The 23,763-nt window shown below is 37.7% G+C and overlaps 3 protein-coding genes across 14 annotated transcripts in view; all 3 read right to left on the reverse strand.

Moving 5' to 3' along the window:
- Positions 1 to 1,976: 1,976 nt before the first annotated feature.
- Positions 1,977 to 8,936, reverse strand: b3galnt2 (beta-1,3-N-acetylgalactosaminyltransferase 2). Of its 5 annotated transcripts, none has more exons than XM_081724406.1 (12): positions 8,677 to 8,934; positions 7,988 to 8,114; positions 7,544 to 7,644; positions 6,482 to 6,606; positions 5,943 to 6,038; positions 5,309 to 5,419; positions 5,070 to 5,148; positions 4,589 to 4,772; positions 4,334 to 4,459; positions 3,891 to 4,050; positions 3,448 to 3,504; positions 1,977 to 2,263 (listed from the first exon to the last, which is right to left on the reverse strand). In XM_081724406.1, exons 1-12 carry the CDS (start codon positions 8,786 to 8,788, stop codon positions 2,123 to 2,125), a joined length of 1,419 nt encoding a protein of 472 aa, XP_081580532.1. In that variant the 5' UTR covers positions 8,789 to 8,934; the 3' UTR covers positions 1,977 to 2,122. The 5 variants fall into 5 exon arrangements, 4 of the variants coding, with proteins under 4 accessions (XP_081580532.1, XP_026866396.2, XP_081580533.1 ...); XM_027010595.3 differs by having other exon boundaries at positions 6,482 to 6,675; XR_014126403.1 differs by having other exon boundaries at positions 2,187 to 2,263; positions 3,828 to 4,050; positions 6,482 to 6,675; positions 8,677 to 8,936.
- Positions 8,937 to 9,637: 701 nt separating this feature from the next.
- Positions 9,638 to 19,417, reverse strand: gng4 (G protein subunit gamma 4). Of its 2 annotated transcripts, none has more exons than XM_027010588.3 (3): positions 18,640 to 19,417; positions 15,781 to 15,888; positions 9,638 to 11,933 (listed from the first exon to the last, which is right to left on the reverse strand). In XM_027010588.3, the coding sequence occupies exons 2-3, from the start codon at positions 15,877 to 15,879 to the stop codon at positions 11,805 to 11,807; spliced, it is 228 nt and encodes a 75-aa protein (XP_026866389.1). In that variant the 5' UTR covers positions 15,880 to 15,888; positions 18,640 to 19,417; the 3' UTR covers positions 9,638 to 11,804. The 2 variants fall into 2 exon arrangements, with proteins under 2 accessions (XP_026866389.1, XP_026866387.1); XM_027010586.3 differs by having other exon boundaries at positions 15,781 to 15,895.
- Positions 19,418 to 20,677: 1,260 nt separating this feature from the next.
- Positions 20,678 to 23,763, reverse strand: part of lyst (lysosomal trafficking regulator) — an 83,350-nt gene continuing 80,264 nt past the window's right edge. For all 7 annotated transcript variants that reach the window (XM_035531776.2, XM_035531775.2, XM_081725122.1 and 4 more), the window contains 5 exons: positions 23,084 to 23,223; positions 22,801 to 22,898; positions 22,352 to 22,508; positions 21,919 to 21,990; positions 20,678 to 21,708 (listed from right to left, as the gene is read on the reverse strand). In XM_035531776.2, coding sequence (XP_035387669.2) covers positions 21,570 to 21,708; positions 21,919 to 21,990; positions 22,352 to 22,508; positions 22,801 to 22,898; positions 23,084 to 23,223 — 606 coding nt within the window. In that variant the 3' untranslated portion in view covers positions 20,678 to 21,569. The remainder of the gene's footprint in view (positions 21,709 to 21,918; positions 21,991 to 22,351; positions 22,509 to 22,800; positions 22,899 to 23,083; positions 23,224 to 23,763) is intronic.

Below are 23,763 nucleotides of genomic sequence, written 5' to 3' on the forward strand. Positions count from 1 at the left end.
CAAACAGCCAAAATAACAACTTATTGGGGAAAAGCTACTGAGTTCTCAGGAGTTCAAACATGGATAGTTATTCTTTACATACAAATAATTCATTTTATATTCTAATTAAATATCAGTCCTAAAACATTCTATTATTGTACGAACATTTACATGCTAGAAAGAGCATAGAAGAAGGATCACTTGGGACATAACATTGATGAACAGATTGTTATCGAGGACTGCTATGATTGTTTCCTAACAGGTTTAATTCACATCTCAAACTAAAATTATTTTAATATTACACATTATCTAACAACAGGAAAAACATAACAGACAATTGTTTTTGTGCATTCCTGATATATATTCACAATGCCAGGTGACAAATGTAAAGTTATAACCCTGTAAGAGACAAGAGGTTAACAGAAATGGGGTGTAAAATATCACTGTATGGTAATGAGGAAGCAATGAGATTTTAAATTACATTAGAAGATGCAGAATTCCCACTAAGTAATATTTAATAATCTATCTCCCCTGTGGATTTATGAGTCACTGTTGGTTTTAGATCTTCACTTTCATAAATAATTTTAAAACTCTTGAGGAGTTAAGGCTAATGATGACTGAGAGCAACCAAAAATGTCCCACCACTGAGAGTTCTGAGAATCTAAATGCAGAGGCATGCAGCACCTAGACCCATCAACTTTAGGTGAGGGAGCCATTTACTATTAACTAGGGAAGAGAAGGCTGGTTATGGACAAGCAAAATCTCTATAAAGGTTTGCTACCTCACCACTTATAATAAATCACCCCATTTTGAAATCTGTCCAAAGGCCAAGATGGATTTTTGCTTCTCTCTTGCAGTTGTTTACATTGAACTGAACACTCTGCATCTATAATGCAAAATAATTAAGTGCTAAAAGTTATAAAACTGCAACATCAGAAAAGGGTGAGCATCAATTTGCTCCCGACAAGTTCTGTTTTCTCTGCCTCACTTCACTCCTGTAAATCACCTAGCTGTTGGCTTTTAAAAATTATCTTTTTGCAGAGGCAGAGAAGACCTGCTGAGACCGCTGGATTGACAGTGGAGAACCATGGACAGAATTTTTACATAAAAGCCATAACACTCCTCGTGTAAAAACAGTTTTTTTAATTGTACATGCATAGCAAATGTTTAATGTACTGATTATTCATATGTACTTTGATATATATTTATTAGAAAGGTAATTCTGATTCCCTGCATTTTTGTTTTCTCTCTGCTAGCGGCTCATAGTTGAATCTGGTGTATTTAATGAGAAAAACATAAGCATGTGAAATGCAAATCATTGTTGCTATTATTTGAGTTTTATTACCAGCATTTTGTCAATAAATACTAATTTTATAACACTTATTTTTAATGTTACATAATGTTAATTTATTGAGTGTGTGTTTAGATTTTATTAAAACTATTAGATTTGACTAAAGGGAACTGGCTTTCTTAGAAGAGATGGAAAACTTTGATTAGAGCAAGAAAAAAAGAAAAAAAAAGGACATTTTACACACCATGGACTTGCTCTCATAACCGCTGCAGCTCCTTGTGGGGAAGCCACATCCACACCAAGAGAAAAGGCAAACTACAGAAGCTTTTTGCTATTTTAGCAAAATAAGGGTTACTCTTATCCGCACCTAATGTTGCCATAGCATTAACTGATATTACAAATCCAGATGTCTTCAGTTATCAGTTAAAGAGAAAGCTTTGCAATTTATCAGTTCTTACTTTTATAGTGTTCTGAAAGAAAGGGTTTCATGTATTATTTGGGGATCAAGTAAAGTCATAAGAAGTGAAACAGACAATTTACTGTCCAATTCAGCGAATTCAGATTATAAAAAGGTCAATCTGGCTCACAGTCACTTAAAGTTAGCATCCAATAACACAGGAAGCCATGTCACAGGACTAAATTGTTTCACTGTCGCACATCATGTCATCTTTTGGTGGTCCTCCAAAATGAGCACTCAGGTCAAAGATAGAGACAATATTTTTAATGGTTCTTCTATCAGGCATCTAAAATAGCCACACCAGATATTTTACAGTACTACAGAGTTAGTGTTTGTCAATGAGATGGACAGGATCTTAGTGGAGTGGTCCCTGTTTTCCTGGACTCCCAAAGGCTTTAGTGGTGGCCCCAGATACAGCCACAAGGGTCCCCACAAGCTCTCTTCCTGTCCCAAAGAGAATGTAGCTCTTCAACAGTATGCTGGGGTGATGACAGCATGTCCATGTAGCATTCCTTGTCACACAGCCAAGCCACGTCCTGTTCACACAGAACACAAAGGATGAGGTTACAACTAATAGGACAAGTTGCACTGAATATGCACTTTCTTAGGTACATCTACTATTCAGCTACAGGCAACAGTTTGAAACACTTTGTCATTTGTAAGTTGTAATGAAGCACTGCTGGCACTGCTGCTGTACTCCGAGGTCAGCTCTCTCGTCACACTTTCTACAAATCTTTGAATGCCTGAAAGAACAAATGTTACCTGGCAACTCACTACTTTTTTTTCTGTGGACATTAAAAATGTAATGTATACATGGTCAACCCTAATGAAGGTGGATTAAGAGCTTTAAAATTGTGAAAATATTTTGAAAAAATCTTTTTTCAAAAAATATTTTGCTAAACCTGAGAAACACCCTGCCATAGATATTTTTTTAAGACTGTCAAGACTTGTTAACTCTAAACTGTTTCACTTTTGACTCCAAGTACTACTCACAAATAAGGTGTAGTATGTGTAATAATATTTGTCTATCTATCCATCCATCTATCTATAGATAAATAGATAGAAAATCCCACAAATAAATGAGTTGCTAATATACTTTAACACTTCTCCAGGATGATGCAGCTACATATTTGAGAAACCAATTGTTTTTGTTGAACACCTTTGAACCATCAGAATTAAGGATTTGCCATTTCCAATGCATCGATGACATATCTTGTTTGTATTTCCAGTTGTTAAACATCTTTTTATATATATATATATATATGAGAACTGGTTCTTCCTTCTAGAACTTCAGAAGTACTTTGCTTGCACAACTGATGAAATACCTCTGCCCAAAACGTCCTGTTTCTTTGGAAACTTTGTGTACTTCACTAAAATTTTGAATGCATCTCTCTCCACATCTAGACACAAACACACATACCATCCAGACATCACCTGCTTTTTCACAGGTTATTCATGAAAGCAGTCACCGGAAACATGGCATAACTGTGCAAACTGAAAATGGACTGGTAGTCTAAAACTACAATAAAAGAGTTTATAATGTTGTTCATAATAGTGTTCTAAAAACAATGGACATTTAAATTCAAAATGTGCTCAGCATTTATGTTAATAGGGCTTACACCAGTATTGCCTCTAAAATTGTTCATTTTTGTAAAAACAGTTTGATTAGTAAGTCATTGGTAGTGATTATGCACATTTTCATGGTTTTTGTTTGTCTGACCTGATATCTGTGAGGGCCCACTGCAGCCATCCATATTCCCATGCTTACATCTTCACCCTATAAAACAGCATACACACTTAATAAGCAAAGAATACAAAGAACACAATCATTTTTGTTATTTTACAGTCTTCTACATACCAAATTATGACAACAAATTAATCAGCATTTTTATTGACAAGCATCCATCAATATTTTTTGGTTAATACTACATAACTGCGTATTATACATTTATAAAACATTTGTTATATAATTTATGTTAAAATATATACATAAAATATATAACAAAATATATATGTAAATCATATCTACATATATATGTACAAATCCAAATTATTACTATGGGGGAAAAAAACGTTGACTGAGCTACCGCTGATAATTACATTGTTTTAATTCAAAGTATGTTGCAGCCACATCCCAAGAGGAGTGCAGAAAACCAAGAACACCTGGTAAGCTTTCAGCTTCTCTGCATTGTTGGCCAGCCATGCCACCAAGTCCCTGGACACCACGTAACCAGAGCCACAAGCGAAGGCAGGGTACACAGGGCTGGTATATTCCACCTCCTGCCACTTTCCTGTTCGGTCCACTGCCCAGTTCTGCCTGAAGCTAAGGAGGTATAGCTCACATTGCTTAACATTATGTGGGGTTGACAACTATACCGATGAATAATGCATGTTCAGAAAAGGGGATAGGACAACACTCCCTTAGCTTAATGATTATAGATACAACACGTCAATCACCACTTACTATTTATCAGAGTAGTTTTATTAAGTAAGGTTTTTCAATTTCCATGTTGTGAAAATAATTTTGTGGGGGGGAAAAAAAACCATTACTTTTGGAAAAAGTTCAGGAAAACTCTTTCTAACAGACAGGCCCATGCTGTACTCACTTTCCCCACCAGAGGTTGCTCCGTGTCAGGCTCTTGTGGTCAATCTTCATTAATACAGCATCCACATCAATATAGCAATCATCATCTGTCTTCAGGAGCAGACTGAAGTCAGCACTGCTCATGGCCCTGCCAGCATGAGAAATTCATAAGCCTTAATTCAACTTCCCAAGGTTCTCTTTCAGCCAAAGTCACTGAGAATTTGCAGGGCAATTGCCAGGAGTGGCTTCATGGTAGTGACTGATATGCAGAACTTACCACTTATAAAACTTCAGTAATTTCAAAGGCACCGTCCTGTAAGTGTCCACCACGTCTACGAACACCATGTCTCCATACCTGCGGCTCTCATCCTGCAGGGCTTTGTCCTCCTCTCTCAGCCTGGCCACGTGGGCTTCCTGCCTGCCTGCACGCCCATGCAACAGCTCCTGTAACACCTCCACATCTGGAAGTGAGAGCCAGAGAGAGAAGCACATAATGAACAACAACACAAACATGGGTAGAGGTGAGCCAAGGACATGTATGGAATTTGCAGGAAGAGTTATCAGAGGACATGGACATGTACAATTACATGAACTGCTCCTTGTTCCCAATGGCATAAAGGCTTACAGTTACTGATATGAGGTGAATATCAAGGGTCAAAATCATTAGACTGCTGTTTTAAAATTAATTTATAAGGTTGATCCAAATACCACATGGCTGAATTTCAGGACAACCAATACATAATTTAGAAAGGACCTACCATAAACTGAGAAAGTGAATCCTCCAGCTAGTCCAGGAAAACCAACTGCATTTCTGTGCGGCAAGGTGCCCTCATCTATCTGCAACACATGAAGGAACTTTTCCTCTTTTCTTTCATAATAGACTGGCAATACTGATTACAGATACATACTATAGAAATGACACTGCACAAAAATATCTGAAAATGAATTGTAGACCTAAAGCAAGAAAATTCCATTCAATATTCAGAGCTGTGCTTACAGATCCCAACTTCAGCACCCCTCCACCATTATTGAGCTGGACCTTGGACACATTGAGAGTCAACAGGCCCGCCAAATCCTGGCTTTCCCAGAGCAGAATCCCTTCAAAGCCCTGTAGACATGCAAGGATGGGCTCTAAAAAGAACAGCTGACATTTGGCCTCTGTCAAAAGGATTGCAGTGATTTTGGATGTGACCACAGACCAGCAATCTATCAGTAAGAGAGCTTGCAAGTCAGATGTTATAATTTGAGGGAAATGGCACTTTTCTGTGATTGTGTGTATGTGGTCTGATAGAATGTGGAGGAACATAATCTGCTAAATTTTGTTGTTGCATAGTACATTGCATATTAAGAAAAAGATACTACTGAAATACCTGAAGAAAAAAATTAATTCCCACTCAAAATACACATCACTATGATATACCACAGACCAATGTACTCAAAAACACAAACAATAAACAGGGCCTTTAAGCTTGCTCATTCCATATTGGAATTTGAATACTACAAATTTGACACTTTTTTGTATCAACTTGACATTTCACTGACAAGAAAATGGAGACTACAAAGGAGTGGAACACTAAGTCCATTAAAAGTGCCTTTTAAAATGTTATACTGTCTTTTGTAAAAGCCCCCACCTTAGGCAAAATGAACTGCTCTACAGCTTTATACCACATCCCTTCCACATAGGTCCCTGGGCTCAGTGCAGTGAAGCAAGCAGTCACAACAGCCTCCTGCAAAGACAGACAGACAGACAGACAGACAGATAGGGACACACAACACACACACACACACACATCTGGTACAATGAAAACAAGAACAGCACTGAATACACCTCCAGAGTTTCCGTGGAAAAGAAGCTCTGTAAATAATCTCTGATGCCTAGATGCTGACACTTGGTCTGTTTTTGAAATCTTGACTGTTAAAAATGTAATATATTTTTTAATCCCTGTTCCAAGACTGCACACCACATTGGCAACAGTGATGTAATCCTCAGAGTTTATCATTAATATTACAATCAAGCACACAGATCAACTGCCATCAGAATATTGCTTCTTGAAAAATGAGAGGATCCCTGCAATGTGGTCCCAGATATTTTATACCATCTCATCATATTCTTATTACAAGTGTATTTTCATACCTTTGCTACCTTTACATAAGATCATAGTGTGCTTACCTCCTGGTCCACCTGAAACAACTTCACTGTGACATTGCCCTTAAAGTCCTGATGTGGGCCACTGGCAAAGACACCCAGCTGTGTGATCACCACAGAGTGGAGAACCTTGAAGTCCAAACTTATGGCTGAAACATCAGACGGCACCAAAACTGAGACGTTGGGCACATTTAGGATGGCCATGTCCTGCCCAGCAACTATGAAAATCAAAGCAGGTTCCAGTCATACAGTACTGAATATAGTAAACAAGTGACAATCTTTGTTTGAAAATGTAAAAGGATAGCCAAAAGACAAGAGACATCAAGCGTTTATGCATAAGGAATGTGAAAGAGAGACAGTACAGCAGATGGAAGCACTTTAACACACACAGTAATCCCAGAATCAGCAGTTTTGAAATGTCTTTTCTTGGGGAGCTTTAGTCTCTGAGTCAAGCTACATCTGTAGCCTGGGCTCTCTTAAAGGAAGAAATAAATAATATAAGAAATAAAATATTAATTAGATGTGTGTGTCTCTTACAACAGAGACATCACGCTCATTTCAGTACCTCAACCACAGTCCCTTGCATTCCTGAAACAAAAACTAATTAAAGACCACACAACACAGAAAGACGAATCCAAGCAGATGTTTTTTTCTTAGACTATGCCTAGTGTGACAGTGATCAAGAAAGCTTTTAGAGCTACACAAGACCTTCTCAGAGTGAAAGGGTCCATTAGCATATACACCTTTGCAATCACAAATGTGTAAAGATAAGGAGAGAATAAAAAAAACAAGTTATGGCATAAAAATAAATTTGCAAACTAAATAAGATGGCACTTAGGCTGCACACTGCAGCTCAAATCAGGAGTAAAAGGGGGATTGTGTTTTAATGCAGCTGTGAATAGGGCCACTCTCAGTCAAATAAGATGTTACAGCCTCTAAAGTCATCTTAATTTCAGTGAGTGGTCCATTTGACACAGCCATTAACACAAGACAAAGAGGGCAGTGAGCTATAGAATTGGTAAAAAGCAGCTGGGAACTTTCAGTACTGTCATTTTGTAGGCCTGTTTATGATGTGGTCTACTTTACCTGGCTCTGTCAGGTTTAGCAGTGTACAAGAATACGGGTCTTCCCGATCTTCTTCAGGAAAGGCACAGCCATGCATGCCAATGATAAATTTTACCAACACCCTTTAAGGCAAGATAATTTACTAAGCCACTGAAAAACACAATGTCACTGAACAAAAGAACAAAATTATTCAATTTAATAATTATTCAATTTAACAGGATGTTGGGGAATATTAATACTTTAGAATTTACAACAAACATGTAGACTGAAAATAAGGTTACTCTAACCCCCAAAAGCACAGATAGCACAATACTACCGAATAATTATAAAATTAAAATTTGAATACAAGAGCCAGACATTTGGTAACTTAGATTACCTAGCAACTAAAATATCAAATTTTACAATACCATCGCCTCGCCCCACCCAATCATCCCATTGCGGATAAAAAAAAGTAGACATACAAACCGATTCGTAAACTTGGGGTGGTCCCTGATGTAGCCCAGCCATGTGTCCCTTATGGCTTTCCGTAAAGCATGATGATGTCTGGCAGACAATACTCCAACCAGAACTTCATGTACTGGGTTCTGGCTCCCTGTTAGTAAACACTCACATTGCAAATTAAAGCGGAACTACATAAGTTCTTCCGCACTGATTAGTTTGGTGGAAATATTGTTATAAAATCTAGGACTGTATCAAAGCCTTTCGTTGTGTACATAATTTAAGTTTTACCTAAAAGCAAAACTGAAAAACTGACGATGATATCTTTAATTATGCTTGATTTGCATATATAATTGTGATTAACTGCGCGGCAACGGTGATGCTGTGTTTTTGCTAGACCTGTCGAAATCCCTCAAAGAGTCAAAGAAAGGCATAATGCAAGGAGCTTTTCTCACTAGTCGTTTAAAAAAACTTACCTAATTAAGTTAGGCTAGTCATTGTGAAAACGTAGACATGTTCTTGCGTGTACTGAAACAATGAGTGTGTGATTTCGCAGTGTAAAATGTTCATAGATAAATCGTAATCTTAACATAAATGGATCACCAAGTGTTTGCTTATCAATTTATGACACTTAACCATACAGATAAGAAAGGTCTACATCCAACTGCTGTATAACTAAAGCTGTTAGAAGTTGAAAACTGTGAGTGCGATCATACCTGCAGACTTGAAATCCAAGAAGAAAGCAGTTTTGTCCCTCACCCACCACAAATGCACCACGACCGCGATGACACACGGGAGTAATAACAATGCTAAACTTCGCATGGACATACGACTTAATAGAGACAGACACAATCAATGGGTAAGGTACAGAGCAGCGTAAATGGAGAGGACGCCTTGCACTGCCGATCGCTTAGATCCAACTTCTGTGCGATTCATTTCGTATGTTCAGTTCATGTCTGACTGCTACTGCGTACAGAGTTGATGATGGTCTTTATCAACCAATAGAAAGGTAGCAGCATACACCATTCGCTTTCTGGGATATGTAGTTTCTTTAATGTAGGAACCCTTAAAGATTACGATAACTTTATCGGTTGTTATGTTGTTGTCGTTAGGCTTTTACATACACCGTGAAACATTATTATATTATGCTGAACAAAACCGTACAAATATGGCCAGGCCAGTAGAAAAAAGAAAAATCCAATCTGTTGGCCGTCTGCTGTTAGACAGTAGCCTACGACAGCCAAGGTTACAGCACGCGAAGCAAACAGAAACAACAACAACAAAAAAAAGAAACTAGGCAATAACTATACAAATAGTAATACAACAAAAACCCAATTTTGAATAGTCCAAAAGATTAAACAAATCAAGAAATGTTAATATTATATTTAGTTATCAGAAGGTGTCTCCATTGATCATAAAAATCCTATATAGTACCAGAGTTATGGCTAGTACCATGAGCTTCACTTCAGAAGGCTTACTGTCATTCTAAGATCAGCAGGGCTTTCATGTTACATTAAAAATAGTAAAAGAAATCACGTTTCATAGGAATTCATCACAGAGGGCTACAGGGCTACAAATTTCACATACATCTTTTGAGCCTGTAATATTTCAGGCTATATTCTAATCCCAGTTTCACCTGTCCTGTAGCTTCTCAACAGATCATAAAATGAACTCAGATACATTTGAAAGGTTTTTATTCATTTGTACAATTGCACAAATCTACACATCCAAACTTCTAAAAGAGAAAAGTGCAGAAAAGCACCAACATATCCATACATTTAATAAGTATTATTTAAATAACAAGTATTTAAAAATTCTAATAGACTAATAGGTCCATGCAAGTTACTCTTATTAAATCATAAACATTGTGTGTTCATAATCATGTTGGAAATTAGATGAGATTCATCCACTGAATTTTGCAAGTTGCTCACAACTTGTCATAGTGGAAATTCCACCTTTATAAGTTGTAAGAAACCCTAATTCTCATGTAATACATGTTGTAAAACTTGACAGTGTATTTACACAGGTAATTAGGGATATATTACAGTGTTTGTGGGAAACAATCCACTTTACAAAGTATCATCATGAAGTCTTTCATTACTTTGTTCATAATATTCTGTGAGCTGATTCTAGACAAATATACTCTCAAGAGTACATTTGCACCCATCCACTGGATATCCAACTGCCCAGAAACTTTTGAAATATTTGTAACCATATGTTCAAAAAACTGACTTTCAGCTAATGTTGACAATAGTACATTTTAGAGGGGTACAATACAATAAGTTAGCAGAAACACCACCTTAGGTAATATAAGGTGATATGCATTAAATATAATAACACTTTTGTATAAATAAGCAAAGACTAGACTAAATTTACATTATCATTGTGCTTATTTGAATATGAGAAAAACCTTGTGAAGTAACAGTGTAGAGGACATGCCATTGTCACAGTACTTGGCACTCTTGAGTCTATCTTCTACAGTCCCTTAGAAAGAAGAGACACAACTGGGGAACATGCAGGCCCTCAGTTTGGCATTTCAGTTAAAGACCCCACTGTTCATATTAGAACAGACAAGACAATGCAAAACGATCATGGAATATGCCCAGTTTGTAAATAAGGCCATTACAGAGCTGTGAAATACAATTTTATCCACAGCAATAATGTGACGTCTGGAAAAAATCAGCTCTTGCTGTAGGCCTGTTTCTGGGGAGATGAGCTAACAATAATGAACAAGGTCAAGACCAGTGAGAGAGGAGAGAAACCATATTTTAGCATCATGTTAAATGTTGCCCATAGGGAGTCTCTGAATAACTTCTGGTACTGAGAATGGGTGTCAGGAAAGAAGGTTCTGTCAGAGTTATCAATGAGATTAATACACTAATGCTATCCAGAGTGTCGTTTCAGTTGAACTGGGTGATCTAGTTAGGTGTTCAGGTCACATGCATCCTGCATGCCCCGTGTATGTGGGCCAGATGGGGCATCAGCTTGTTCAGGGCCAAATATTACATCTGTTTGATTGTAACCCCCCCCCCCCCCCCCCATCCAAAGATAACAGATGCGCATAACACATTTGGAACAAGCCCCACTTTAGGGAAGTTCAGAGAATGCTGTGCTATTTTCTGACTGAGACCATGCACACTAAATGATGTCAAAATAAAATAATTTTGCTCATGTTCTCATTATTTTTTCATTTTGAAATAAGACACTGCTACTGATGTTAAAGTATAATATAAGATGAAACCACACTCATTAATTTCAACTTTGAGATCTGAGAGAACCTTTGTGATAGTTGACATAACAGGACATGGATACTATACTGTAGGATATACATCAGGATATAAAAACATTGATTCAGTAATTCAGCTACTGTTTCAAATATAGGTAGCCTGAATGAAAGGTATTTTGCAATTCACTAAAAATACATGTTGACTTCTAGGTATCTTTAATAATAGTATAAGGGGGCAAGGAAAATGTACTTATTTATAAAAAAATGTTTTAACTCAACAACCACCTCCCACTGCCACCAAACACCCAGTGTGTTTACTTGTTCTGTAATACATATGTGGTCAGCAAGGCTTTTTTTCTCTAATAACAAAGCAAAGACAAATCTATTCAACGAGACAAAAGAAGCTCTGCCTGGCATGTCACCTGAGTGACTACCCCTTCCCCCTCCCCCACCCCCACCCAACATGGAAATTCCCGCCCTCTGAAAATCCCCCTCCCATTTTGGGCCACTAGGAGGGGGCTGACCCAACAACAGACATGGCTGCTGCCCAAACTCAGCTTAACGCTAGCAGCCAGGGATACGGTATCCTCCAGATTGAGGCTGCATCCTGGTCCTATCTCAGAGGATGGTGCAGAAAAACTTCTTCTCCCGGAATGGGTTCTCTGAGGCGGGCACTGGGACGATCAGTGGGTCCTCTCGTATATGTGCATCGCAATATGCCATCAGATCCGCTGCTGCTTTGGACACCTGCAACCACATTGAGGGAGGTTGGTAAGTAAGTGTCAAAGATGCAGAGGTACAAGGGTTAAGGCTCTGAGTATCAGGGCAGTATGCTGTAATGATAAATACCACACAGTTTTGAGACTGATGCACAAAGCCAAATTAATATGCATATACACAAGCATGCACACAAGCGCATACCACTCACTGTAATCAGTGTCAAAGGAGTAAATATACATCTCCAAAGAACCTTTTCATCCCTCCTCTCAACAATACATCAAAACCTCATCAATTTGACTCACATAGTTACTTGTAAATAAGCACGAAGCATATCCTTCAGTCACTCAATAATTTAACATATAGGTTGAATAGTTCACATATCCACTTTGTGTTCTGACATATTTGCCACATCTGCAGCAGATGACATTACTGTAATCAAAACACTCCTGTATATGATTTCATTTGCAGATCTATGGGTTGGGAAAGCCAAATAGTAACAATACACAATGTGCACAGAAGAAGAGTAAAGACACTTGCATAGCAGTGACACCTCACATTTATGTGTGAATGGGTTATATGCAGGAATGTAACAGGGCAGTGATGTTGACTCACCATTTTCTATTTTAGTTTCTGATCTCTAAATCAGTAAGAAACATATACAGCACTGAAGCTGACTGGGCTCTCTTGGGACATTTCATTGTGCAAACCAATTCATGCCTTTTGCCTCTACAGAGAGCATCCATTAGAATAATTCTCTGCTTTCTTGCACTGTGTTTATGCAAGCATTGAAAACTGTCATACTGTTGAAGCAGCAACTTTAGGAAAACAACTGTGTAGTAAAGGAAATCATTACATTTAATATGGTGTTTACCAGTGTTTACCAAGTAGGACGACACTTATAACTGCAGTAAGTTGTATACTTGCTTGAACTGTGACAAAGTCCCTGAAAAGGGGGGATGCAGTGTACTACAAAGTTTAAATAATATACAAAAAAACTTAAAGAAAAACAATACAGATGTACTGCTCATCTAGCATTCTTTTCAGCCCCTTTTATATAGGTTCTGTGCAAAAACCAAGGAGTAATATGTGTGGGAATAAACAGTATTCATGTGTTACTTGTTTGCAGACAATGAGACAATGACTCATGGTCACAAACGATGAATGAAAAGTATTGTGTTGTTTTTTTTTTATGTTTAGCAACCTTAAAGGTTTACATTTAAAGGTTTAAATTTAAATGTGTATGATCTGCACAATATAACAGAGTGAATGCAGCCTGTAGTATTATCTTATTAACTAAATGTACTATGTTTCTGATCTCATTTTTAACTGTACTTTATATTAATTGATTGACATTTCTCATTGACATGGCAGGATGTTCATAACAGTCTTACATGACAATTTACGGATATTTCGGGGTAGTTTGGAAGCTTGTTGTAATATTGGTGGCTGGTTAAGTCAACTGTTATTCTAGAACATTTATCCCAGGGACAGGGGCATATTAGATATGTTCCTCCAAATGCCTGAATGCTACATATTGTATAGCTAGATGTATTATCTTAGGCAGTGATGACCAGTGGATTGGAGCCAATTTAGGAGAGAGATAAGTTCTGAAGTGAAGGCACAGCTGTGAGGGAGAGAGTCCTGCAGCTTTAGCGCTTGAGTGATAAACAGATGGCTGTCAGCATTAGTGGCCTGCCTGTCGCTCTCAGAAATTAAACTTCCTATCATCCACTTTCAACTCATTCAAAATCTAATGGAAATGCATTATAATGTGCACCTCTCAAGATAAAATCATGTTCTTATAAAATATTTTTTGTGTCCACTCAGAATATAAATTTATGACCAGACCACAAGTCTGCTAATAGTAAAAGCCTTAGTAGACATTGCTATAGATTACACTGAAGAAGAAAAAAAAAAACACCACTAGCAAGTTTTTATGGTGTTACGCAGAAGGGTTTTCCAAGAAAATAGTGCTGGTTCTGGTTGTTTGGTGTCGTGGCAGGCACTGAGTCAGTAATTACAGTGGGCACATAACCCACTGATGAAGAAGAACCCTACTAATTAGCACATATCACATTCTACTGTGTGATTGAAGAATTAATGAGACAGGCCATTCCTCAATCAAACGAGCTCTGATTCTCTTCCTGTCACTGATGCCACCCCCCTCATCCAGAGGACGCCTTAATTAGATTTGGAGGATCAGTGGAGAGCATCTTCCATAGTCTCTCCCTTTGCTTTCTATAGCATCTCTGTCACTGGTCCAAAGGTAGAGAGGGCACTCACAGCATCTGATCTTACACTCCAATTTTTCTTGAATGCATTTCTATTTGCACCCCCAAATGTATGAAAAGAATGGTCATCTAGGGTTTTACCCCCAGACTCCGCCTTCTCAACAAACAATGCTGAGCCACAGTTGCTTATGAAGGCCATACTATCTTCTCTGTTTCATCAAAGTCAAGCACACAGCTTCACTTGTTCTCTGGAGATATAAGAATGACTTAAGCAAAGCCAAATGGGCATGGTGAGCTGAATGGCCTGGTTCCTGTACAAAGCACAGTGTTGAAAGCACATCCTCAGGCCCAGGAGGCAAGCATAGTCTGGGGCTCATGAGAAACAGCCCAGGAGTTAGATGATGAGATCAGCACCAAGAGGAAGCACTAGCTTTTTGCAATGGAAGGTTACCCTGAATATCATGAGAGCTGGGATGGTCAAAAAGTGTCTCAATATTGCTTTATATTACTTTTCCATTGCATTCAGTTTAAAAGTCATGCATGCTTTGCATTACATATCATTTAAGCTTCTATCTACTTCTTCTCCTGAAACATCTGTTTTATGCTTTAAGTTTAATAATTTGGCATTGGTTAATCTGAAACATCTATTCCTACTGGATATCTAAAAATACTGGATATCTAAAAATCAAAAATCTTGAGGTATAAATTGTCTTTGTGATAAATCTTTCATGTTTACCTGGAGATTGTTGTCTGGAAAGTGGTTTCTATCTGGAGATTGTGTTCATTGTTTGCTGCTGGTGATTGATCTTTATTCCTAGACCACAAGCTCACAAACTTCAAAAGTGTGCAATACCAGTAGTTCAAAATGCAGCATTTCCTATATTAAACTGATAAGATGAAGCTTCTAACTCCAAGTATGGACTAAGAAATATTTAAATGAGTTTATATTGACAAATAAATATAACTGGTGTGATATGAAAGGTTTTTTCTAATATTCAAATTGCATTGACTCAAATGTGCAAACATGCTATGGTGTGTTATCACAACAAAGTATAGTGTAGGAAAAAAATAGCATAAGGAGTGTAGGAACGTGTAAGCATAAGGTGATATTTGATAACATTTGGTGTTACATTTGCCATCTGCGAAGTGATCATACTCAAGAAAAGTGAAAATATCTGGTGGAATGATAACCCTCCCTAGAATTACCCAGGTCATCCTTCTCTCTCTGTAAATGTTGCAGTACTGAAATGTTCTTTTCGTAGCTGTAGATTTTCTAGATTTATGCATAGAGGTGAAATAAAAGACATACTCAAAGTTTTAAAAGGTATTAAATCTATATCCAAATAGATTCTGTTGATTCACCCCAAAGAAATCACTGATTATTTGTAAGCATAAATGAGTAAGCATGGTTGCAACAGATGTGGGGGGGAAACCTTGCTATGATGCAAAACCATGCCAGAATAAAGGTGTCAGTAAGACTTTTGGTAGGCACCACTGCACCTTTAAGAAACAGGTAGGTGCTTGCGTTTGCAGCCTATAGTAAGTTCTTTCTCGATAAACAGAGTTGGCCTAAATTTTTAGCAGTTATGTATAAATATAATTTATATACATGCTTCAAGATAGACACACTTGCGCACACCCACCTTTATCCTGTCCATACAGGCTTCCATTTTGAGCTGTTCCACAGCTTTGCGAGCCTGGGAAATACTGGCAGTGCTGTTGTTTGCCATACCGTCCTTCATGACTTTAACCTGCAGACTCACATGAGGAAGAGAGAAGTATCACTTAGTAATTCCATTCACAACCAAACTGTCGAATGCTTGTTGAATGGACTTAATATTTCAGCAAAGTCATTTTGACCTTTATCAACACTTGGCTCACACTGGGTTACTCTTCTTTAGGGCAATGCTTTTGGGTAAAAAAAGGTTTTGGTTTAGGAAAAACTTTTTTTTATTAATTATTATTAAATAAGCCCAGATTTTCCTTTCATAACTGTATCTGTTTCTGGTACCTGGTATATGGCATCAGGAATGCCATTCTTTTAAACATAAAGCCATTTAGTGCATTGTGGTATGTAGAAGCATGGAGGTGGGGCACAAAAGGATGGTTCCATAATTAACAAAACTAATCTATGAGTTGTCCAGCAGCTTTTTATACCTACAGCAATATCAAGTATGTAGGAGGGGTGTATCGTTCAGTTACACTATGCAGGTTGTATGCAGTTGCATGTGGTATGCTGATTATATAATGAAATGGATAGGTAGCTGTGCATTGCAATAGACCTTAAAACAACAGGCATTTGAATGAGTAATTGAGCTAAGGCCAGGAATCATTTATGCATATACAGACTATTCTTTTAAGTTTGTTTTCAAAATCACTAGAGAAAGAAATTCAGTCTGCGTTATTCATGCACAGCTGGTCTTTGCTTCAAGCAGTTGTTTAAGCAATAATTGATACACTGATCTGTTACCTTTAGCTTGCTCATTGGGACCTACAAAAAAGGCTATATAAACATTTATATTCAAGTACATAAGTTGGCCACCAAATTTCTTTATGTTTTTTCTATCAATAAAGATTATAAATCTCTTTCTTTTTTTAATCAGACACCCTCATTGCTCATGCACCTGTTTCACACCAAGTGCCTTTTTCAGAGCTAAGAATCATAACAGAAGCTCTATTTTCTTCCATAGGTACATGTCCATTATGTTCAACTCCATGATTTGTTTCATCATTAAAACCTAGACATGGATAGAGACTATGCATAGTGTAGATTTTATAGCACTTTTCCTGTTCAATATTAGTGTATAATTTGTAAATTACTGACCTCACCCAATATTTGATGAGATTTTACATTATTTTTGCTAGAAGAAAGCTATGACTGATACATAAGCTTTGATAACCCAAATCTAAATAAAATATCTATCTTTTTACACTTTATTATACAATATAAATGAATTTAAGTTCTAAAGTCATACATTTGGTCTAAGGCTCCACCCCATAATACTACATAATGTTTCAGGCCTGTACTAGGTTAGGATAATTTTCAAACCATCCAATTTCTTTATGATTAGTGTATTATTAATTTATTTATTATATATTGTAACCATGGCGGCCTGAGAGGATACAGGCCAGCAAGCTCACACCTTCTCATATATTTCATATACTTCTCATAACACCTTTCTAGTGTGTTAATTTGGTTGATCATTAAAAGTTAATATAATTAGAATTTCAGCATTTTGTGTATATAAGTTAGTTTAATTATTTTTAAATGATTACTTATATACATTATTATTATATTGGTTAGGTATGAATATTACTGTATCCTCCCTGCCCTATAACATCTGTTTTAACCCTATACAAATACCTACAAATACCGTCAATAAGTCAGGTGTGTTAAAACAAGACAAAAGCATATATACAATGCGCAGGGTCAGCAGCTGCACATGGTCAGAAACTATTTTCTGACTACATTCCAGTATTAGATTGTCTAAACAAGTACTTCTAAAGGGGGGATTGGGGTCGATATGCCTTTTATTTATATTTTGATAAGCACTTTCTCTCTACAAAATGAACACTAAATGACATTTTTTTGTTTATATGCATTCATTCAAAATCTATAATAATGTGCTTTATGGCACATTGTATGTTTCTAATTTTGTGAAGAGAAATGTTTCTATGGCGTAAACCCACATTTTTAGAAGAAACTCATGATCAGTCATTTAATTTCTGACCTTACAAATATCTCTTATCAGTGTGGGGGAATCCCGATGGGAAAATGGAGCATAGCCTACTGTAATGCACACTAAGTGGTAGTACAGATTTTGTATTACATAAAAAAGATTCATGAAGTGAAGACCTGCAAGTTTGACTTTAGCAATAAGCTTGATCTGTTTAATTATGATATGTTAATATAAGTATTTAAAACAGAATGTGTATTACTCCGAGAGTAAAATGAAGAAAATATCTGGGTCGTACATAGCCATTCGTTAAAACCATGTTACAAATTATATTCTATCACGGTATTAATCGGATTCTGAAGGTGAATGAAATCCTAAGGGCTATCTGGATGCATGCGAAGTTTCGATTAAACTCTTTATATGAAATACATGTTTTAAATTTCATACCAGGTCATAGGCAGTACCCAAAAGACCAGAATGAATTCTAAACTGCGTCGGCTATATGGTCTCATATGTGATCTGGCCATTCTGACATCCTTAGCCTGTGGCGGAAGCTTCCTTGTGGTTTAGATATAAATCACGGAACGCTTGAGATTTTTGGACAGAGACTGCTCATCACAATATGTCGTTCCTAGATAGTGTCTTCCTAAACCAGTGCTATGTTGTTAACATTCAACTTAAATTATGATATTTAACAAAATGTTTTTAATATACATTGTAATCAGCATCACCCTGTAGAATACATTATCACCCTGTAGAATATCTGTTTAAACAGTATTTGCAGAAAAGGCCGATTAAACACAGTAACCCAACACATATACCTACGTGAAATGTGCCAATGATCAGACTCTTCAATACTCGAAAAACGGGGTCGACTCCACCCTGCAAGAGGCTCTGTCAAATTGGGATTCACAACGAGGGGAAAACGAGGAAAACCCCGTAGCTGCTTCGAGTCCCGTCTCCGTCTTATCCAGTTTACTGATGAATGGAAGTATTATTCAGTTATATTCAACGACGAGTCTTTTTCCAGTGCTCAACATAGAATTACGCATACTCTGATTCAATCTGATACAATTTAGAAGAGCCTCTACGCACGATCCGTCTTCACTGATGGGCTTGGAACACGCCAGATGTGTGGGGAACCTCGCTATGACGCAAAAACAGGCCAGAATAAAGGTGTCAGTAAGACATTTGGTAGGCACCGCTGCGCCTTTAAGAAACTGGTTGACGCTTTCGTTTGCAGCCTATAGTTTGAGTTATTTCTCGGATTTTACCTTTTTTCCCCCCCCAGAGTACAACAGGGAAAACGGTTTAGCAGTCTCTAACCATTGTGTGTTGACGAAGGTTTGCGTCTTTTACCTCCCTGTTCTACAAAAGTGTAAAAATCGCACTCTAACCATTCTTAAGTCGTCTCCTGGATCGAAGACGGGTAGACTGGAGAGGCTTCCCTGCTTTTTACATCACCGTTGACATCACTGGGTTTCCCATTATATCCATATTGAACCGTCAATATATGGCTACAGGCTCGTATCTTTATGAGTCTATAAGGTGAATTCTAAGATGTAATTACTAGTGACCTAAGGATATCACGTGACAAATTGTACAAATAAAGAAAAGAATGATCTCTATCTCTGTCTCTAGGTTGGATGATGTGTGGACCCTTCTAGAAAAGTTATAACTAAACTGGTTGACAAAACATATATTAAAGTTACATTATCGCCAATCAACAGAACAAAGAGTTCTGAATTTTTCTTTATCAAATTCATATTGCACTTTTCACACTCTAACATCATATGCTCACATAGTGACACCAGGTTCTCAGCTCAGGGATCCAGTACTGTGCAAAAAGAAATTCATGAGGGATAACATGAAACTAATCAAAAATCAAGTGACCCAAGGGCACTGTAAACACCTCTAGTTATACTTAAAAACTCAGAAAAGATTAAGCAACTGTGGATGAAACATAAGGGAAGTGGGGTGAAAGGAGAATATTGGATGTAAGAGAGAACTTTCCCTTTGTATACACAAGTTTGATTTGCTCATGACTGTAAGACAAACATGCTTTTCATAAGAACATTCAAAACGACATGCCACCAACCCCCCTCCCCCCACCCAAAAAATAACAACAAAAAATCCCACAGCTACAGGCATTCTTCGTCAAGACAAAAATTCATATTTTGATTTAGAGCATATTCACCCCATAAAAATTTAAGAGGCTGCCTACTGGGCTGACCCTCAACCTGCACCCATTTTAGACAGTCTAAATTCTCATCTTTGGGTTGTGATGTATCCGTTAACAGATAACAATGAAGAAAAACAGTAAACTTCCTGAGACACACAGTTCACACCCAGCAGTGCCATTTCTATAACAGGAAAACAAGATGGAAAGAGAGCACACAAACTTCACTTGTCAAGATTTTTTTTCTGAGTTTAAAAAGAGGCACTGTATGTCTACAATCTTCTCTATTTTAGAAAGTTCTACATATTCTTTTTGGTGCCCCTGTCACATGCAAAACTGCAGAGAAGCAGGTTATAAGGAGTCATCAGTGTCCCCATGATTAATCTCTTGGGTTTACACCAGCTTCCCATATGCAGCATATAACATGGGACCATATTTCAGAATGGTCTTGAAACTGGGTAAGCAATTAGATCCATTCTCTACATTGTGATTATGATGCAAATATGACTCAAAAGGTTGGCTAACTCAAGTGAGACCAGAGTTCTCCTCCACTCTGTTCCACGAGATACCATCCTGGGTTAATGCACAAGTTCTTGCTTATAATCTCTGTCCATTTCTTGAAAAAACAAAAAAACAAAAAAACAAACAAAAAAAAAACAAAAACAAACAGGCACAGAGAGAGGCACAGAGAGAACTAAAATGTATTTCTTGTATTTCATTTACCAGGTGGAAAAAATTGAACAAAACATGCATGACCATACATACACACACTAATGATTTTTTTGCCCCTCATTCATGCAACCAGTTTGTCTCTCTCTCACACACACATGCAAATTGTGCCAATGCATTAGGTAATATAGGGTCTTCAAAGATGATTTAAATTAAGAGACTCATTTAATAACCCTGGCGCCATCACTGTGCAGGATGTTTGTGCAGTTTGTGAGGGTGCCCAGACTTTAGCATTAAAAATATGTCTGCCAGTTCTAGATTCAAAGGCATTCACAGTTCTCAGGTTAAGCATAAACATACTAAGAAGAGAGTGAGTGAGTCTGTCAAAATTACTATAGCAGCTTCCAAAGTCAAACACCACCAAAATAAAACACAACCATTATGACATGGCGCAAAACCAAACACCATAAAACAAACAGCAAAAACACAATTTGAAAAACAAATACACAAAAAACAAAGCAAAACAAAAAAACATAACAAAAGGTCAAAAATAATACAATCTAACCAAAGATCACAAGTGAAAGAACATATTGAGTGGTAACAACCACCCCCTTCCTAAGTAACATACTATTTATAAATATATACATAACACTCTTTCCTTATAGTGTATTAGCCTTTAGCACACAGTATGATTTCTTTGAGGAGTGTGGTCCCATGCCTTGAAGAGAGCAACATGGTGTGCTGGGGCAGGGTCTGGTGCATGCAAGCCATTCCTCTTCCTTGAGGCAGCAGGACTTTGGGAGTCAGTAAAAGTCCAACCAGCAAAGGACTATAGGGTACACAGGGTGTGTGTGTGTGTGTGTGTGTGTGTGTGTGTGTGTGTGTGTTTGGTTGGGTACAGGGCTTCTCAGCCAACAGCATAGCTGCTGAGGAAGGAGTAGAACATGGGCAGCTTCATGCGCTGCTGGTCACGCCGGCACCAGGCAATCACTGTGCCCTCGCTATTAGCTGTGTAGAGGTGGTGCCCATCACATGAGAATGTAAGACTGAAAGAGTGGTGCAAGGAGTGGGTTACATATATAGAAATAAGATAAGATTTTTCTCCAATTTAATAAATATAAGGCAACACAGGCATTGCAAAAAGTAATTTTCAGTTCTGCTACATAATTAAAATACATAATTTAGACTGCCCCAGAATTAATATCAAAAGAAAATTGGACTTAGAAGGAGCAATATACTGTATGTGAAAAGAGTACCTTATAATAGGCTTGTTAGACTTTGGGAAGGTTATTTCTCTCACAGGCTTCAGGTCCCATGTGCTCCACAGCCTTAGTGTGTGTTTGTGCAGCAGGGGGGAGATAAGATGAAGAAAGCAGATATGAATATCAGAGATGACAGGCCACCATTGCTTAATGATGAACAGATAAGTTACAGATAAGGAGCCACAAACTGCATCACTTTAGCAGAGCACACAAAAGTGGGGATGGAGACAACTTTACAAGTTATCAAATCAAACAGACTGGTAAAAAACGTGTGACAATAGGCTGACTAACTGCAAAAAAGAATTCATCTGCAATTACAGTAATAATACACTGAAAGAAGCATATAATAATACAATCACGTCACCAGGCAAAGTCAGGTGAGACAGCCCTTTTTCAAGGCAGGGTTTGGCAGCATAAGGTCTCTTACCTCACAAGACCATTCTCAAGCCCGCCTGCAATTACATTAACTGAAACCCCCTCTGGCTGATTGGAGAAAGCTACAGAGCAGATTATCTCTCTGCAGTGTACATGACCAATCAGATCACCATTCACTGTCCACAGTCGCAAGTCACTGCCACCACCCACTGCATACAAGACAGGAGAATAATCACATTAAACTGTTAAAAAAAAAAAAAAAAAAAAAGTGTATTCAAAAAAATAGAGGGGAAAAAAATGGATGCAAACTTTTTCCTTTTCTTACATTTCTGAGACTTTTAAACTTTTGACAAATTAAACACATCTGTAACCAGTATTTTAAGCCTTCAGACTCTAATAGCTATCTGTAGGTGGATGTTCCATAATCTACAGTACATTGGGCCTTTTAAGATACAAATAACTGTATTGGTCAGCCTATTGGTCAATCCATTAAGCTCTCACCTGAGTCACACACAGTAGCAATGTCTCCAGTGGTCTCGCTCGCCGACACTGCGTTCACAGAGCTTTTGTGGCCAGCGAGACTCTGCACATAGCACAGCCTGCCATGAGAGCCTACAGTTATTTGATGGGCTCCAAAACAATGCAGCAGTACTATAACATACTATAACATTACAGAGCCATAGAAAATTAGTTTATAGCTCATACTGCTTTATGAAGCTTACAGCAGTAGCCAAACCAGACAGTGTAAATACTAGACAAACCACATACACACACAAACACGTACCTATTGAGATCCCAGAGAATGCAGGTTCCATCATGGCTAACACTGATCAGGATGCTGTATGGTTTGCACACAAACAGTCCTGTGACCTCATCTGTGTGACCATACAAGTGAACCTGAGACTCCACTTCCATCTCATATGACTAGAAAGAAAAAGAATGGGAAAATAAGCAACTGTAAGTCACTGTTCATGAGTTCAGTCAGAACACATCTGACATTATTTAGGAAGTAGAGAGCAATATCAGTCCTTTCAAAAAGCAAATGAGCAGAGAGAAAGCTAATTTCAGTTTAATGTAGCAAACATGTATTTGACAAGATTGTTATTTGTTTTGAATGGGGGTCTTATAAATATAGCATAACAGGATAAGAAGGCCACAATGTGAACCCTTAAATGTCACAGGGATCATTTAATGACAGAAAAAGACACTGTTTACTGCTCTGTATCAATAAAGATAACAGGAGACCGGTAGAGTGAGGAAAGGGGTGTTTAAATACAGAGAAAAAGAACAGGCAAGTAGTTAAAGAGCTGTGTAGCCCTCTCTCCTGTCTGACTCCCCGACTCCTGCCCACCTGAGGCCTTCAGGAAATGTGTTTCTAGGGCAACGGAGAGATAACGAATGAGGCCACTCCAAACACTGTGTGTGTGTGTGTGTGTGTGTGTGTGTGTGTGTGTGTGTGTGTGT

Source organism: Electrophorus electricus, chromosome 12, assembly GCF_041902795.1.
Source record: "Electrophorus electricus isolate QZ-2024a chromosome 12, ASM4190279v1, whole genome shotgun sequence".
In the NCBI taxonomy this organism is placed as follows: Eukaryota; Metazoa; Chordata; class Actinopteri; order Gymnotiformes; family Gymnotidae; genus Electrophorus; species Electrophorus electricus.